The following is a 17,700-nucleotide window of genomic DNA, read 5'->3' as shown; positions in this document are numbered from 1 at the left end:
CACAAGATTGTCTGTAAAGTAATAATAACCAAAAAAAAAAAAACAACCGAAAAAACAAAAAACAAACTTCTATGGTGCCTTAAAATTGCTCATGATAAAAGGTGACAGCATATATTTTACATTCAGCACATATTATAGTTTTGAGAGATGATAGAGAGGTCAACAACCATTACCATTAGCATGGAGACATGCTCATTAATTATAGTGTTACTAATTGCAGTGACGCCACATGCGCCTCTGAAAGTGTCTGTAATCTCCCCTCCTTTACTTCTTCTCCTATCTTTGCACAAACTTCGATCTCATGCTGGTGTAGAAAGCAGGAACACGCAGCGTAACTGCCATCTCACTGCACCATTTCACCAATGTGCAAAACATACATTGTAGTGCATGGCATAACGTTACCATCTCCTTTCTGCAGAGCTGTGTGTAATTGCAATAGTGTTGCTGAGTGTTTGTGTGTCACTGTTCTATCATGGTATGGTGCTAATTAGATTTAAATTTAGATCTTCATGTCATAGCTGCTTCCTTTCTTTTTCATTGGTCTTTGAAGACTGTTAGGCTTTACCGCTGGCATTTAATGGCTATTAATTAGATTTAAATTGCAGGTATTTTGCTAATATCAGCGCTATGGGTGAATGCAGGCTGTATTCAAGTTCAGTCTGCAGATCAAGAAAAGCGATCGTCATAGAAATGGGTTTCTGTACTACACCTAGTAAATAATCAAATGAATAGCAGAGTAAATGAACATTGTAGCTTTATGTACAGGTTGTGGCTTTAGTGTTGCTTTTCAAACAGGGGTTGGGAAGGCATCCTAATGTAGTAGCAGTGTGCTTTTTACCCTCAGTTTGCTTTGCTATTTACAAACTGAGAGCTCAGGAGATAGCTAAGAAGGGTAAGAAATGTGGATCCAGTACACAGCTCAGTATATATTTCACCAATGTCTTTACAATTATCATCAGAGAGGTTCACATAGTTTGGGCAAAAGGTACCTTTGTCAAAGCACCTGGTTTAAACTAGAGCCGTAAATGTTAGAGGCAAGTTTTAAAAGTTTCAGTTAATCATTAGTAAGTCCGCTAGGACTCAAAGCTAACTACACAAGAATATTAAGAACTGTTCTGTAAGAGCTCAGAGTGCATTCATAGAAGCTATTAGCTTGACCTTTAACACCAATTACAGGAGGGATCAACAGCTACTTGCTGGTACATGTGTATATACTGCACATTCATTTATTAGTGTAAGAGAGTGGAGAACAATTATTATTGAAGTTTTTTTTGTTTTTTTTTTAAAAAAAAAGTACATGCCATGACTTTTCCAACATCATTGATCCTGTTTGAAAATTTGTCTTCAGGTAAAGGTGATAAAGTCAAACAAACAACATGCTAGTGCATCTCAAAAACTTATCATAGTGTGAAAAAGTTTGTTTTTATTTTCCTATTATGGCTCATAGCTCGTGAAAATACAAATTAAAATATTTAATTTCAAATTTGAGCAAATCACTATTCAAACAGTATAAATACAGAATAAATATTTGTGAGAGCAACCACAATCACAGAGACGCCTGCTGACTTGGCAGTTGTCCAGATAACTTTCCACAAGGAGGGTAAGCCTCAGAAAGTTCAGAAAGCCTCTGCCTGTTTGCAGAGTGCTGTAGCAAAGCACATTAATGAAGAGTTGCCTGGAAAGGAAAAGTTAACAAAAACAGAAATGAGAAGACTGTCAAGAAAAGTCAGTTCAACAACTTGAGAAATCTTCACAAGGACTGGACAGAGGCTGGTATCAGTGCATCAAGAGCACCACGCACAGATGTTTTTAGGAAAATATTTTCAACTGTTACATTTCTAATAGCAACCCACTCCTGAACAAGAGACAATATTAGAAGTCTCTTACCTGACCAAGGAGAAAAACAGAACTGGACGGTTGCTCAGAAGTGCAAAGTTCTTTTTTTTTTTAGATGAAAGTAAATTTTGTATTAGATTTAGAGATCAAGGTCAAGGAGTCTGAAGAGAGGCACAGAATCCAAGCTGTCTGAAGTCCAGTGTGAAGTTTCTGCAGTCTGTGATGATTTGGGATCATCTGCGGTTGTTGGTTGTTGTCGGTGGATTGTGTTTTATCAAGTCCAAAGTCAACACAGCCATCTACCAGGAGATTTTAGAGCATTTCATGCTTCCATCTTCATGGAAATGCTTATTACTTTTCATTTTCCAGCGGCACTTAGCATCTGACTTGAAATAATTTACTTTACATTTACATGAAAGTTTACCTGTTTGAATTAAATTACAATGAAAAAAAATTTTTTCACAATACTCTCATTTTTTGAGATGCACTAGCAGAGTCCAGTCCAGAGTCCTGTAAATACCTACAAGTCTAACAAGGGACATAAAAAGGTCTCTAAATAGTTTGAATTAAATCGTTCAACTGGGCAGCCTCAGTAAATTTAGGCAGTGAGCAGTCTCAGTTAGCCGCCTCCAAATATTTTGTCACATGAACTGTGACAGAAGAAGAATGGGGCTGAATTCTTCCACAGCAATGTAAAAGACTGATGAACTCATTTAGAAAACTATTACTTGAACTTAAGCGGTTCTACAAGGTTCAGAATCATGGGATGCATTTCGTTTTTCACAGGTTTGTATAGGTAAAAGATTTTTGGAGTAATGTTCTCTGGGCTCAGATTTGAATTGCATCAAAAACAAATTGTGGGTGAAATTTGAAACGGTGACTGCAAGAAAACGGAAAGATTTGTGCCTTTAAATTTACAAATTCCCTTGAGCACACAGAGGTTAATCCTATTTAAGTCTTTTGTGTTGGGTTTTTTGTACTTACTTTTACCACAGAAGAATATCAAGTAATTGTTAGCAATTAAATGTTAGAAAAGATAAAGAAACCACATTTTAGAATCAAATGCTTTCTTATTTACAAGTGCTAAAAAAGTCAACAGTTTCTAGTGGATATACTTATTTTCATCCATGAAACAGTGGATTTCTAGGATACCACATCTGATTGAAGAACAGTCACGACAGGTAACTGGTGTCTCAAAGGAGCAGTGGCTGCCAGGGTAATTGCTGCAGGGTTGATGTTGAGGGCATGAGGAGGAGTAGCGAGTGTCGACATGGTTATAGTCCACATGTGAAGGTGCTTCTGTTTCAATAGTGAGTCTCACCTTCCATGTTAATAGCTGTCCGTCTATCTTTCCACTCTCTTCCAGGCTAATGAGTCATTTATACTTTCCTTCTCCTTTCTTCTCCTCGAGACTGCATTGAACCTCACTGTGAAGATCTCATTACATGCCTAAATGCAAATTATGACAAATCATTCACTTTTTTTTTTTACATGCTTTGTAATTGTCCTCAGAAATTACACTCTCTAATTCACGCTGCACCTGAGATTTAATTCTCTCCTCATTTTCAGCTCCTCTATTGAATATAAAAGACTTGCACTTTGGGGCTTTATCATGTCACATTGTAGAAAGAGTAATAGGATCCCTGAAACTGTGATCCTTTTTAAAAAAACAACTTCATTTTTTTCATTTTTTTGCTTACAGTATTGATAAAACTGTTTCACGTTTCTACATGGAAAACAAGACCCGTGTAAATATCAAAAGCCAAACAGAACAACAGTCTGGTTGAGACAACAATTTATTAAAGAGACTGGAAGAGAGATCTTGCCCGAGAGTTTCTGTGTATCTCATTTCTCCTGCTCTTGCTTATCATGCCGTTTATTCACTGACATTATGTGTTCTTTCCAAGCAAGAGTATCCAGGGTTCAGTTGGATCTACTTCAAGGTGAATCAGATAATCAAGTTTTCTTTCATAGCCAAAAACAGTTTGATATGGATTTTGTGCAGTGAGTGTATATGGCTGTGTGATTTTGTTTTGTACTCTTGTTTCCCTTCCTGTGTTAATCAGTCGGTGTGGGTCGTTGCCTGTTAACCCTGTTTGGTTTTTAGGGAAACCTGCCCCCGGACTACCGGATCAGCCTCATTGACATTGGACTGGTCATTGAATACCTCATGGGCGGGGCATATCGGTGTAACTACACCAGGAAGAGGTTCCGAACTCTATATCATAACCTCTTCGGACCCAAGAGGGTAAGTGAATGAGTCTCACCTGAATTATCCTCTTAGTGTTTAATCAATTTCAGATCTACTGTCATTAATCCAAGGAGCAGCACCAGCTAAATGAGCCTCATTATCAAACGTGTCCTCATAAGGATAAGTGGATAATAATATATTTCTTATACTAACATATTTATCAGAGAATCTAAAGGTCAGCTGCGCTTTGCGGATGGTAATTAATTAACTTTTAGATGCAAGTTTTGATGATTTTGACCTGACAAATGGCAGAAAAGGAGATCTGCAGTGGGACGTCAGTGAGACACGTGACTTTTTTTGGACAAAAAGATGGGAGCGGATTTTAGTAATTTTGTTTTTTATCAATACCAATTCCAGAAAAATATTAGCCTGAAAGTACAGCAGAAAAATAGGTAGGAATAAAAATGACTGAGTCCAACATTTATGCTGCACTTTTTGAATTGATCACAAAAACCAGAGTTACAACATGAAAAAAATAAACAAAAGTGGAGACTTCTTTCTGTTAAAAGGGAGTTTTTCCTTCCCAGTGTCACCAAGCCTGTGATTTGGTGCTATCTAAATATATCTAAGTGCATAATTACTTATGTAAGTGTAATTGCCTGAAATTAGAAAAAGGCACCAATATGTTTAAGGGATTAATTTTGGGTTTCAACTGAGAAGAATTTAGTTAACATGCACATACTTACACAAATTTAGCTTTTATTTGTGTGTCAGGGTGCTGTTGATCAGCACAGGTTAAATATATGAGCATTGCTTCCCCTGTTATTCATTTACACATCAAGTAAAGTAGGAACATAGCATGCCCTATCATAAGCCTAATGCAACAAATCATCTTTGTGTAGCAGTTGCTCTTCATTATGCGCCGTCATCATCATCAAACTGCACAGAGTTCATTACAACCCCACCAGCAAGTTTTCTTGGTGATTAGTACACACAACCAAAGTGACAAAGTGATCTCTGAAATCGTGCTTTGTTTGATGGTTGTGTTTTATACTGCTGCACATGTTGCACATTATATACATTTCACATCCTGTTTTCTCATTCTGCCTCGAAAACCTGCACACTTGTGAGGAAAATGTAAACATGCATAACTGTATAAAACACAATACTTAATGATGCACTTTGGTATTTGCACATTCAGTCGTGTGATTGTGAGCGTTGTGTGCAAGTGTGTATGTGAACCTTTGTGCATCTGTTTATCTTACTGTACAAGACTGCATGGTAGCCACAAAGCAGCTGGAAAGGCACAGATAACGTTTGAGGTAAGAAACAGGAGAGACAGAGCAAGGAGGCAAAATGAGAGACAAAGAAAGACAGAGTCACCTCCACTTTAACTGGGAATTTCTAGACCAAGTGAATGCACAGCCACATAGTTATGTGCATGCACACATAAACACATGTTAAGGAAGAACAAAGTCTTGAAATAGATGTAGATATCAGAATCCCCACAAGAGATTTGGGTTATTTTTACCAACTCAGATGATGGCTCATGAATACATAATTCATACATGCCCTGCTTTAATGCAGATACACAGTACTGTACCAGATCTACAAATATAAATTCATTTAATACATGCAAGCAGAAAAGGATTAGATATTATTGCCATATATACAGTCACTCAAATGAGCACAAAGTGCCATCCCTAAGTATCGGTTCCATTTTGAAGCATGCAAATAAAAGTCAGTGATTTACTCTGTTTAAAGGATCTTCTTGGCCTGTAAGTCTTGTGCATAAAAAGTAAAGTGTGCTATAAAATACATTCAACAAGGTCTCGCTGTGTGTTAATGTTTCTTTTTCATTTCTAGCCCAAGGCTCTGAAACTGCTGGGGATGGAGGTGAGTCTTGATCCAATCATGGTTGTTATTTAGTCATTCCTTCACTGTTCCTAACCCTTATCTCTCAAGCCTCTTCACTTAACTGATCTACAGTTTACTCATCTAAATAAGTGTGCTCATGTGTGCCGTGTGCCTCTCAGTAGATGAAGGGAAGCTCTAGATGTATATTTAATCTATTTTGCTGGTTAGTTTTATACATTTCTGAGTCAGCTGAGTGCTTTTCACACAAACAGCCAATAAAACAAAACAAAGTCATTTTGGTTTACAGCTTTTTCTCAGATTTATGGACTTTTTAAAAAGCTGGAGACTCATGCTCCAGACAGTTTAAATGCATATATATCTTGCAGTGCATTTCAAAGCAGTCCTGCTGTATTCAGCTGAATAAGCTATGGATGACCTGATCACATTCATGTGGTGTGTGGTGTAATTTCTTAAAGCTTCACAAAGCACTGTTCCTCGGAGGTATTTATACGCATGGAACAAACATTCCTTTGTTTTTCTGTATGTTGTGAATTTATCCCCCATGTGTCGATGTGTGTTCTCTGTTGTTTTTGCCACGCCATTACCTTTCTATCTTCAAAAAGCCTATTTATCATCTAGCCAGTATGTATGTCAGAAATACTGCTGTTAAAGGGTGACAGCTGTGAACCCTGAAGGGTTTCTTTTGTAATACTTGCAATCATTTCAAGCATTGCGATAATTTCATTTCTGAATATCACTGAAATTTGCTAGCTTATACCAGATATTTGTCACTATCTGTAATTGCTGAATATTTTACTGCTCTGCAATCTTTTATGTCCAGCTGATCTCTTGCACTGAAAGTTATTTTTCAAATGGATTTAGCGGTTTTCAACAGTCTAAATGTGAAATTATGTCATTTAATGACTGACTGGCAGCAGCTATGTCTCCAGAGACAGAGAGTCAACTTGGTGAAAAGCCAATAAATTTACCTCTTGTAAGGTTTTTTGCTATTAATTGAACTGAAACTATATTATAAAGAAGTTAAATTATGTTTAAAATCTTGCGGAGATGTACATGAGCCCATACCCGCTCTGCGTTATCTAGATTGTTTAGTATTTGGCACATTGTGCTCTAGCTTGTCTCTTCAAAATATGACTTTCCAAGCATTTATAGAAGATCAGTTTAGGCGTCTAGATGCAGTCGAACCAAAGTGTTCTTCAGAGGTTTACATCATGTAAAACTGTCAAATTTCTTGGCTGACACTTGTGATCAGTATTTACAATCCAAACCACATATATGCATAATGTTTTCCTTCTATACAGAAAAGATCTGAAAAATCCCTGAGAAATACTTTTATACAGATGCTTCTGTTTCCCCACTAGGATGACATGCCAATCCGAAGAGGTCGTCAGAAGACGACACGTAAACGAGAGGAAGAGGTAGACATCGATTTGGACGACCCAGAAATCAACCACTTCCCTTTCCCCTTCCACGAGCTGATGGTGTGGGCTGTGCTCATGAAACGTCAGAAGATGGCGCTGTTCTTTTGGCAGCATGGTGAAGAGGCCATGGCCAAAGCCTTGGTGGCATGTAAGCTTTGTAAGGCCATGGCACACGAAGCATCTGAGAACGACATGGTGGATGACATCTCCCAGGAACTAAACCACAACTCTCGGTGGGTGACATGATATATTTTCATGTTATCCCAATCTCTCTCCATCTGGCTCACTCTTTATCTTTCCCTCCCTCTGCCAGCTTATTCGGTTTAAACAGGATATTCAAGTATAGTTTTATATATAAATAATGTATATTATAGTACTTAGAAGAGCTGGAAGACATGGGAACATGCTGTAAATGATTAATGTAACGCTGAGCTAAGAGTCCAGACAGGAGTGTCTACCTCATACATCAGTATATGTAGGTGGATGTACATACACACATACCTTCCCTCATACAAACTGACCTGTTTCAGACTAGCTCTCATGGGATGTAAGTGACGCACATAAAAAGATCTAATAACATGCATCACCATTAGTTAAGGATGGGCATGTGAGATTGAGGTAATGCCTGAGATGAACACACACATTTGAAAAGATAACCTTGTAATTGACATATTTGGAGTTAACTTTCCAGACAATATTTGGATTCCTGAGTGAGTTTGTATCATATTCTGCGTCATATTCAATCATATTCATGATCATATTAAATTATGAACTAAACATTTTTTATCCATCCATTGTATGTATGTGAAGCCACTAATGCTGCTATATATATATATATATATATATATATATATATTAGATATAATATATTATTTATTATCACAACGCACTACCCTAATATTATATTAACAGACACATATATTAACCATATATTATATACTAATATATATATGAAAAATTTGTTCATAATTGAATGTGATGCTGTAAAAAATTAATGTCCTGAAATGAAAGTATGAGAAAAGTATTGTGTAGGATTTTGGAACCCAATTAAAAATTTGATATAAGCGATGGTACTGGTACAGATGTTGCTTTGAACATCTGAGAAAACTGTTGTGTTTCTGCATATATTTGTGTTGGCCACATCATATTTCTTTCATTTATCAAAGATATGTTGCATTTAATATTATCCTTGTAAGTCATCTAAACATTCACCTTGTAACCAATTCACACCGCACAGTTTTTATGTTTGTACATGTGTTTTAATTCCATAATACCCTCAGACTTGGGGCCAGATGGCCAGCAGTGTTATGACCAGTTGAATAACATTTTCACTTTTAGGCAAAGTATATTGCTGTCTTGATTCATGACTCAGTGTGCTTGTATACATACTTTATATATTTTCCCAGAGAGTTTGGCCAGCTGGCTGTGGAGCTCCTAGACCAGTCCTATAAACAGGATGAGCAGATGGCCATGAAGCTGCTGACATACGAGCTGAAGAACTGGAGCAATGCCACCTGCCTGCAGCTGGCTGTAGCAGCCAAACATAGAGATTTCATCGCTCACACCTGCAGTCAGATGCTGCTGACCGACATGTGGATGGGGCGCCTGCGCATGCGCAAGAACTCAGGGCTGAAGGTAGTACACGTCGGGTAGATGGTTGAGTAGAAGAGTCTGTGCATTTAAAAGCAATGTCCTTCTCTAGTGTAAGAGATTCATGGTTGTATCCCCTCAGACTGCCTGTAAAGTAACGAGATACCTATCAGTTACTCTGTAGGTGATACACCTGCGTAAGAAGTAAAACCTACCTGTAGTCAGCATAGCACATAAAATATAAACTTTCAAGTAATTTAAAAGCAGTATTTCCATGATGTAGCTTGTCTGTCAGAGTGCTGGCATGCATATTTTTCAGCTAAAAGATGGATAATCTGTACGTAGCTTGGTCATGCTTCAGAGATTTTTTAAACTCTTGAATATCTCTTATGAGTTATAGGCTGCAGAAGATGTGTGCAAGTGGAAGTGGAGGAAGTCTATAATGAGGACATAATATACAATAATGTAGTTATGTCCTTGTTTCATCTCGTGCACGCTGTGTGCATGTTTATCCTCACTACATACAATTGGCCTAAACCATACGAGTGAAAAATTAACCTAATCCAGAAAGTTCTGTTCACGGGGAATTAAAAAGGTCAAATGAGGAACACCTGAAGGGGCTATGATGAGTCATTGTTCAGGATTTAGAGTGCGTGCTGGACTGTGAGGAGTAGGCAGGTCACCACTGGCGGTAAAAAGAGTACGCTATCCACACCTGCCTCTCAGTTTAGCACAGACTTACTATTACTATTACTTATCAGATGGACAAATCTGAACCTACACCTGGATTGGTTAATACCAGAAAATTATGTAATATCAAATGTTCGTGTTCTCAGTCACTTTGGTCTTCCAGGGTGACCAGCGACACTATTTCATAGCAGATTAACATCTTAGGGTGAGTTTATGTAGGTGAAATGATGTACTGTACTTAAAGATCAACCCAGTCAAGGTTGCTTGTGATGGTGGGAGGAATGGCCATCCAGAGAAAAGAGGTTTATTGGACAATAATAAGCTCGACACTGTCAGTGTGATCAGTGCCGGACTGCTGGCTGAACTTCTGCCACAACTTAATTAGTATAAGCCTTCAAAGCCATCTTTTTAGGTCAGAGGGGACGGGAGAACTGACCTTAATTTAGTCACAAAAAAACCCCTTGAAACAGAGTGCAATGTATTTTACATTGACGCTCATGCGGTGAACACCCCTTTTAAGTCAAGGAAAAGCTTTTAGTTAAGACTGGTGGTTAAGATTAGAGCAATATTTGCTCATGTGGGTCTCCAAGACATCTGGTGGTAGAGTGATAGGCAGGGAGCTGCTCAGTTCAGAGGTTAGACTTATTTATGCTGAAGAGTTGCACTGGGATTTGCTGAGGCTGAGATCACACTCATTCATACACCGAGCGAGGGGAGTGATGGGTCCGGCTTTCTAGCATCTCAGAGCGAGAGGATACTGCAAGTGCTTTAAGTGTGATTTGGCCTTTGCAGGAGAGCGAGAGAGAGAGAGCGCAAAAGAGAGATAGAGAGAGCCCTACTAAGGCAAACTCACTGGAGCAGTAAGACAGAAAGAAGAAAAAGTGGAAAAAACAAACAAACCGAGATGCATCAAGGAGTTTGTGAAATACGGAGAGTATCATTGTTAAAAATGTTGTCATAATCATCCGTGTGCACAGCTTTTGAATGTATTTATATTACAATTGGAAACTGGAAAGATTTCAGTGGACTGTAAGCTGTACACTGCTTTCTTTTTCTTTTTTACTGTGAAGCACTTTGGTTTTAAACATGCTATAGAAACAGACTTTACTTACTTACCTTATACATCAGTAAGTAATGGTGCGGTTGCCTTAAACACCCTCATAAAATCGGGGATACTACCTGATTTACTGTGATCCTTTTCATATTCTATATTTAATCCATGCTACTCATCTAACCATCTAACTTTACTGACAGCTATTTTGGTAAATTATTGAATCCATTTTTAATCTTAGCCCTTAACATATTTATGACGAAAAAAACAAAAAATAAAAATTCACTCTTAAGAAAAAGATAACTCATCCATCCATTCGCTTCCGCTTGTCCTTTTCAGGGTCGCGGGGGGCGCTGGAGCCTATCCCAGCAGTCATTGGGCGAGAGGCAGGGTACACCCTGGACAGGTCGCCAGTCTGTCGCAGGGCTAACACATAGGGACAGACAACCATTCACACTCACATTCACTCGCACATTCACACCTAGTGGCAATTTGGATTATTCAATTAACCTATCCCCACAAGTTGCATGTCTTTGGACGGTGGGAGGAAGCCGGAGTACCCGGAGGGAACCCACGCAAACACGGGGAGAACATGCAAACTCCACACAGAAAGACCCCGGCCTGATGGTAGAATTGAACTCAGGACCTTCTTGCTGTGCGGCAACAGTGCTAACCACCGTGCCAAAAAAAAGATAACTCATTACCCTGATTTTCATCTTTTTCTCTTATTCTTTACTTCCCACTGTGATCACGTTTGACTTGCTCTTGCTTGCCTATTAGCTGCTGAAGTGTTTACAGCACAGCTGCCATTTTTTTTAATAGCCGCTCGAGATGCGTGTGTCCCCGTCATCCATCTTGGCAGCACAGGATTCTTGCTGCATGTCCTTGTCTAATGCCTTTATAATTGACCTCCACCGTTAGACTAGCTGTTGTAAATACCACAGCTTTGTCATTCAGCTAAAAGCAGGTCAGGACAGGATTGGGAGGTGTTCGTGAGAGCAAATGCTTTATTATGTGAGGTTCACATGTGTAAAATAGAGCGATTTTGAAGGTTTTTTTGCTCCAGAGTCTTTGTGTCCTAATTTCCATGGCGCCTCTCATGAAACTATAGCATAACACTCTGTGATTTGTCACTTCCAGCTTTTCCCTCCACATCCACTTCCTGTCTCCCTCATTTGATCACACAGGTAATATTAGGGCTGCTGCTCCCACCATCGATCCTGAGTCTGGAATTCAAGAACAAGGACGAGATGTCCTACATGCCCCAGGATCAGGAGGCCTACCTGCAGGAAAAGGAGGAGGAGGAGCCTGAAAAACCAGTGAAGGAGAAGGAGGAGGAAGACATGGAGTTCACAGTAAGATCTTACTGTGAGACGCAGTACAACTCCGTGGTGAGAGAACCCACCTCAGCCCTGCATAGTCAGAATCGATACACATATTCAGACCATGCACACACAAACACACACGCTTTGTTCGATCTTAAAACTGCACCCAACCCTGACACTGTTTCCTTTTGTAAATATCTCTTGTGGGCAAGTTTTTAAACAATGTTGGTGCTGTCCACAATGAGATGACGCTACACACACTCAGACACGGATATATGCACACAGTTCTCCACGCACACATATTTGTTTCCCTATTCTGGCCAGCTGGACACTTCCTGCCAAATTGGCCTTTCTGTTTCTCATCGTCTCAGCAAAGACATGATTGTGGAGTTGTAGCGTCTCAGTCTGTCGCCGCTTGTGGGTTCCCTCGTGTATCTTTCTCTTTCCGTCTATCTTCTCCTCTGTTTCTCTCTCACCCACCCCCCTTCCCTTCTCTCTCATTCTCAGCCCAGCTCTCTCTTTGCTTCTTTATTACTTTTGCTTTCTATCTTTTTTCCTGCAAATCTCTCCCTCCCTCTTTCCCCCTCGCTCTTTCTCTCCCTCTCTGGTTCTTTCTCTCTTTTTCCCTTTTTCTTCAAGCTCAGGTCTGATTGAGGTACAGTACTGTATGCTAGCCAATTGCTTCCCCTCACTCTCTACCATCAGTGATGGCTTGCTGCAGCATACCACTCAGCATGGCGGCTGCTGAGCATGGGAGGCCCAGGCTTTTGCATTATATAACCATGTCCGCCTGCTGCTGCAGAGCTTAAATCATGCAAAGTCTGAGCACCTTCTCCCAGCTCACAGCAGAAGAGTTGGTCCATCTGCATAGACACAAAAAGTACCAAAGAATTAGAACTCGCTCCATTTCAGTCCAGGTCAGTTCTAGCGACGATGCCAGGATCCAGCTTGTGTGTTCGAATGAAGACTGGAATTTGAAAATCAATTTCAATGCACGAACTGAATCCGTAGCCGTCGCGTGAAGCGGCTGAGCTGAAGTTGAATGCCTTCCAGCACCACTGTGCATATTTTCCATCTTGCATTGAGCAAGCCAGCAAGCCAGTGCAAACATTCACGAAACGGGTCTTTTTTTTACACTTGCAGTCCTTGAGGCACTCTGGCGTTAAACAAAGATTCCCCGCTGCTAGAGGATGTACTTGTAAAGAGCCCCTTCCTGTTGCCCTGGCTTCTGACTGCACAAATGCAGCGTCACTTACTTATGAATCACACAAAGATTCATACATATATACACGGACTGCTACACCACAGAGGGAGATTGTATTTTCATGATATGATGATCAGATGCTTGGCATAGAACACACTGTAATGGATGTAAAAGCCTGTCTGATAGCTAAAATGCATGTTTAGTGCAGTTAAGGCATGGTGTGGTTTACACACTGGCGTCTGAATTTGTTCATCCTGAAGGCCCTGTCTGTGTGTGCCTTGGAGAAAACTTTAGCTCTATATGTTTCACATATTTGGGGCATAAAACAAAATAGAAATCCTCTAGTTCTTACTAAAAGTGCTCCTTTTCTTCTAATTTCATAGAGGTGGTTTTTATGACGAGTCTACCTATTCAAAGCCCTGGGATGTACACCGACTCCTCATTGCATATTTGAACCATTTAGACCAGCTTTAAAACTTTAAACGTTGCCCAGGTCTGTTACGCTTGTTGACTTAGAATACAATTCCTCTCAGAGGTCTGGTGTTGCTTTGACATTAAGACCATGACCCATAAAAAAGTGGGCTCCGAACCCTCTCTCATGGATAAGGAAATGTGTCACAGATTGAAGTGAGATATCTATGTCTTATCTTTCCTTTTTTCTGTCTTCTTCCTGTCAGTACCTTGTCTCTTTTTTGCCTCCTAATTGTTGTCTGAGACACAATCCATGAGTGTCCATGTCTGCGTAATACTCTGTTACCAGCCTTCCAGCCTTCACCCAAACTCCACCTCAAACACACATTTCACATTTTGGAATGATTGCATTGCTTGTGCTTGCTTCTTTAATTATGATATTAAAAAAGTGCTGTAGCCCATAATTTAACCCTCTCCCCCCTTCTCCCTTTTCTCTGTTATTCAACTCTTCCTCCTCCATCCCAAATACTCATCCTCCTATCCATCTTTCCTCTGCATCTCTACCGACTCCTCCTCCCCCACCTTTCCCATCCATCACATTTCCCTCTTCCCACACTCTCCATACTTTAAATCCTCACACCTCTCACTCCTTCCTCCCTCGCTCCATGTGGGGTTTGCATTCGCCCAGGCAATGCTGGGCAAAGTAACCACAGAGACATCCAGAAAGAAGGATGTTGAGGAGGTTCAGAACCGCCACCGCCTTATCCCCATGGGACGCAAGATATACGAGTTCTACAATGCACCAATTGTCAAGTTCTGGTTCCATACGGTCAGTGTCAGTTTCAGCAGCACCACCTACATGCTCTGCTTCCTGTTGCTACTGTCACTGCTTACTGTATTTCTGCAACAGCATCAAAAGCCTCTACTTTCACGCTGCCTCCATTGTCATTAACCTCCCGTTCCAACCTGACATTGCCTGGCTTGACGGTGTGGGAAAGTATAGTATGAAGTAGATCTGGAGGCTGATGGAAGCAGCATTAAGAGAAAAGTATAGGAGGATGAGGGTGGGTAAGGAATTGAATCACACAAGAAGGCTTTTTATTGACAGTGTGAATATTGACTAAAGTTTCTGGGCTATTGCCACTAGATTAACTACTACAATATATAAATATTAAATTAAGCTTTGGATTTTTCAATTATCTGTTTTAATAGAGCAGCTTAGATGTAGAATCTGTAACTGTTTATGTATAGCTTGTGTGGTACAGTATCTGCCTATGAGCGTGTGTGCTTTGTTTGATTCTGGCTCATTTATTATTTTTCCTTAACCTATCTTGGGTTGCCTCAATTTGCTTGCCCAGTGAAAACATCTCTTTAGCACCGGCAGGGATTTCGCTGTTTATTTATGCAGAGAAAATATTTTCACTGCTCTTTGTTTCCTCCTGTTTTCCTCTCTCTGGCTATTCGCTCTCCTTCTCTTCTCCACCCCCCACCGTCTTACCCCACTTCTCCTTTCTGCCCTTCGGGTTAAAGAGAAATACTCTGTGGTGCCTTTCAACTATTGCAGATGTGTTCTCTGAGCCAAAAATGGAGTTTTTAGTCTTGTTCCCAATTTAGATTTATACCTATGACCTGATGTGTGCTGTCCAGGTTTAATAATTAGCTATTGTGTGAAGCAAATGTGCATGTGTAGAATGAACATTGGTAGAATGCTTGTTTTGCAGATGGAAAAAAATATGCGTATAAACCAGAAAGCCAACATGTTTTTTAAAAGATTCAGGAGACACATAATGGAGGTACCTTGACCCCAAATATCTTTTATCAAAGCCTGAAAACTGCATTAATGGGAGTTGCAATGAGGGTCAGGACTTCACTCAATATGTGTTTAATTTGGGCAAACCCCCTTTCACTGAATCTGTTTGCAGTGAGATAATTGATCTTCATTCGTGTAAAGTTTACTAATGTGTCTGAAGCGCACAAACTCATAACCATGCTGATTTTTCTCTGCTGTTGCATCACTATGCAGATGGCATATGTGGGCTACCTGATGCTGTTCAACTACATTGTCCTGGTCAAGATGGACTTGTGGCCTTCTCCTCAAGAGTGGATTGTTATCGCTTACATCTTCACCAATGGCATAGAGAAGATGAGAGAGGTACAATAGACTATAAATGTAGACCTGTAGTGACCTCTCTAAGCAAGTCTTCCCTACCGGCCAGCCAACTGAAGACCCAAAGTGTCTCCGACAGCTTATTTAGTGAGTTCAGTGGTGGAGGGCAAAGGCTAATCATGATGTCCATATCATCTAAGTCTCATAGCAAATAGGTAAAATGTACATATATCAGAGAAATAGATGTAAAAGAGTGTTTGGTAGTGGAGATGCAGGCAGGCCACAGAAATGGGAAAACCATGAAAGCAAAAGAGTAAAGTGAATAGAATATAAAGGTATGTGGCCATATTATGTTCATCCTCTGTGGCTTTGTTTTTACTGTAAGTATATGAAATGCATTCATCATTGTGTCAGCTCATTCTGAGCTGTTAGATTCTCCGATAGGTGAACTCATGCTGCCCTCTTATGGTGGTTGTGATAGAGTGCATTTTTCTGTTGTGCTATTTTTGTCACTTTTTAGGGTCACTGTTTATTTTACCCTTTAACGTCTGTATTTAATTAATGCCATTTTCTGTCATCTCTGCATTACAGCATCCACATTTCTGTTCATTTTCCTCTGATCGCTGTTTAGATCCTGATGTCTGAGCCGGGAAAGTTGTTACAGAAGGTGAAGGTGTGGCTTCAGGAGTACTGGAACATCACAGACCTCATGGCCATCCTCATATTCTCTGTCGGCATGGTGCTGCGTCTCCAGGAGCCACCGCTCATGAGTTATGGACGGGTGATTTACTGTGTCAACATCATCTATTGGTACATCCGGCTGCTCGACATCTTCGGAGTCAACAAGTACCTGGGTCCCTATGTGATGATGATCGGCAAGATGGTGAGAAGAGGCAGGGGAAGTCAACTCTGTGTGTTTAGGCATCCCTATTATAATCTGCAGTATTTTTCATATTTTCCTTCCATTATCTGGCCTTCATTTCTATCTGTTTACCCTCTGACTTTGCCCAACATGATCTATACTGACTGTAACGGCTACCTGAGTTTGATGATTGCAAAGGTTTAATCTGTAAGCGGTAAACAAGCTTCTTAACTTTATTGTTTGATCGTAGAGAGCTCAAGATCAGAGCCGATACAGACATGGAGATAAAACAACGGGGGGAGGGGGATCAAAGAGCCAGTTCTGTATCTTTCTGATCCTCGACCGTCCTGGGCATGTCCCTGTTTACCGCTGGACGCAGACTCTTTGATATGAAAATCAGCAGTTAGTTAGAGTTACTTAAATTGACAGTGATTTACTCAAATAATTTGCATATGTGATGAGCAGGTTTGAAGTCAACGTTGTTCACAGGCATAAACAGGGTTTTTTTCTGGCTCTGAACAAGCCTCAGGGGACTGACTACACATGCAAGCACTTCCTGTCCACATACAGTAAAAACAAATGAGTGTGTTTCACCTAATTTAATATAAATCTTTTTAGATTTATCTTATTATCTGAGTAATTGAGTCATTTCTTTTAATTACACCGCCATTGCTTTTACTTGGGCTCAGGTTTAACCATCTTTTGGTGCCAAGCACTTATCTATGCAGGCTAATAAAGCTAATAAAGAAATGTAAAAATTGCATTGTAGTTACAGCCAAAAGTATCAACTGTGTTCTTACTAGTTTTGATGCTTTATTCTGCTTATTAGTGTGCCTTGCACTTTTCTTTCTTTTTAGTAATAACAACTTTGGTGACAGCTGTAGCTCCAAGTTTGCTTTAACAGGGTATCTGAATGCAAGATGAGCGACAGTCTGAGTGCATCAAAAAAATGCACAAAAGTGTTCGAAGGATAAATAAGCCCAAAGGGAGAGTGTCCCCTTCAGCCCTGAAAGTGCTCAGAGATTGCTCTAAATTAAATGCATTTTAAATATTGACTTCAGGCTTCGTTCCAAAACAAGTTAAATTAAATTTCAGTTGACCAACTTACACTGGGAAGAATACTAATCAAAAAAT

The 17,700-nt window shown here is 39.9% G+C and overlaps 1 protein-coding gene across 14 annotated transcripts in view; it reads left to right on the top strand.

Annotated features, from left to right (window-relative positions):
• Positions 1-17,700, top strand: part of trpm3 (transient receptor potential cation channel, subfamily M, member 3) — a 144,568-nt gene that overhangs the window by 116,218 nt on the left and 10,650 nt on the right. For 4 of the 14 annotated variants that reach the window (XM_042221173.1, XM_005922632.3, XM_042221176.1 and 1 more), the window contains exons 13-21: positions 3,744-3,779; positions 3,944-4,084; positions 5,894-5,923; positions 7,267-7,559; positions 8,733-8,961; positions 11,845-12,012; positions 14,286-14,426; positions 15,621-15,749; positions 16,336-16,587. In XM_042221173.1, the coding sequence (XP_042077107.1) occupies positions 3,744-3,779; positions 3,944-4,084; positions 5,894-5,923; positions 7,267-7,559; positions 8,733-8,961; positions 11,845-12,012; positions 14,286-14,426; positions 15,621-15,749; positions 16,336-16,587 (1,419 nt within the window). Of the gene's footprint in view, positions 1-3,743; positions 3,780-3,943; positions 4,085-5,893; positions 5,924-7,266; positions 7,560-8,732; positions 8,962-11,844; positions 12,049-14,285; positions 14,427-15,620; positions 15,750-16,335; positions 16,588-17,700 lie in introns of all 14 variants that reach the window. The other 10 variants (XM_014333677.2, XM_005922633.3, XM_014333679.2 and 7 more) reach the window with 3 other exon arrangements.

The sequence above is a fragment of the Haplochromis burtoni genome, unplaced genomic scaffold, assembly GCF_018398535.1.
Source record: "Haplochromis burtoni strain Fernald_Lab_line unplaced genomic scaffold, NCSU_Asbu1 Contig_62, whole genome shotgun sequence".
Taxonomy (NCBI): domain Eukaryota; kingdom Metazoa; phylum Chordata; class Actinopteri; order Cichliformes; family Cichlidae; genus Haplochromis; species Haplochromis burtoni.
Note: the sequence above shows the minus strand (reverse complement) of the source record. Positions and strands in the feature narration are given on the sequence as shown.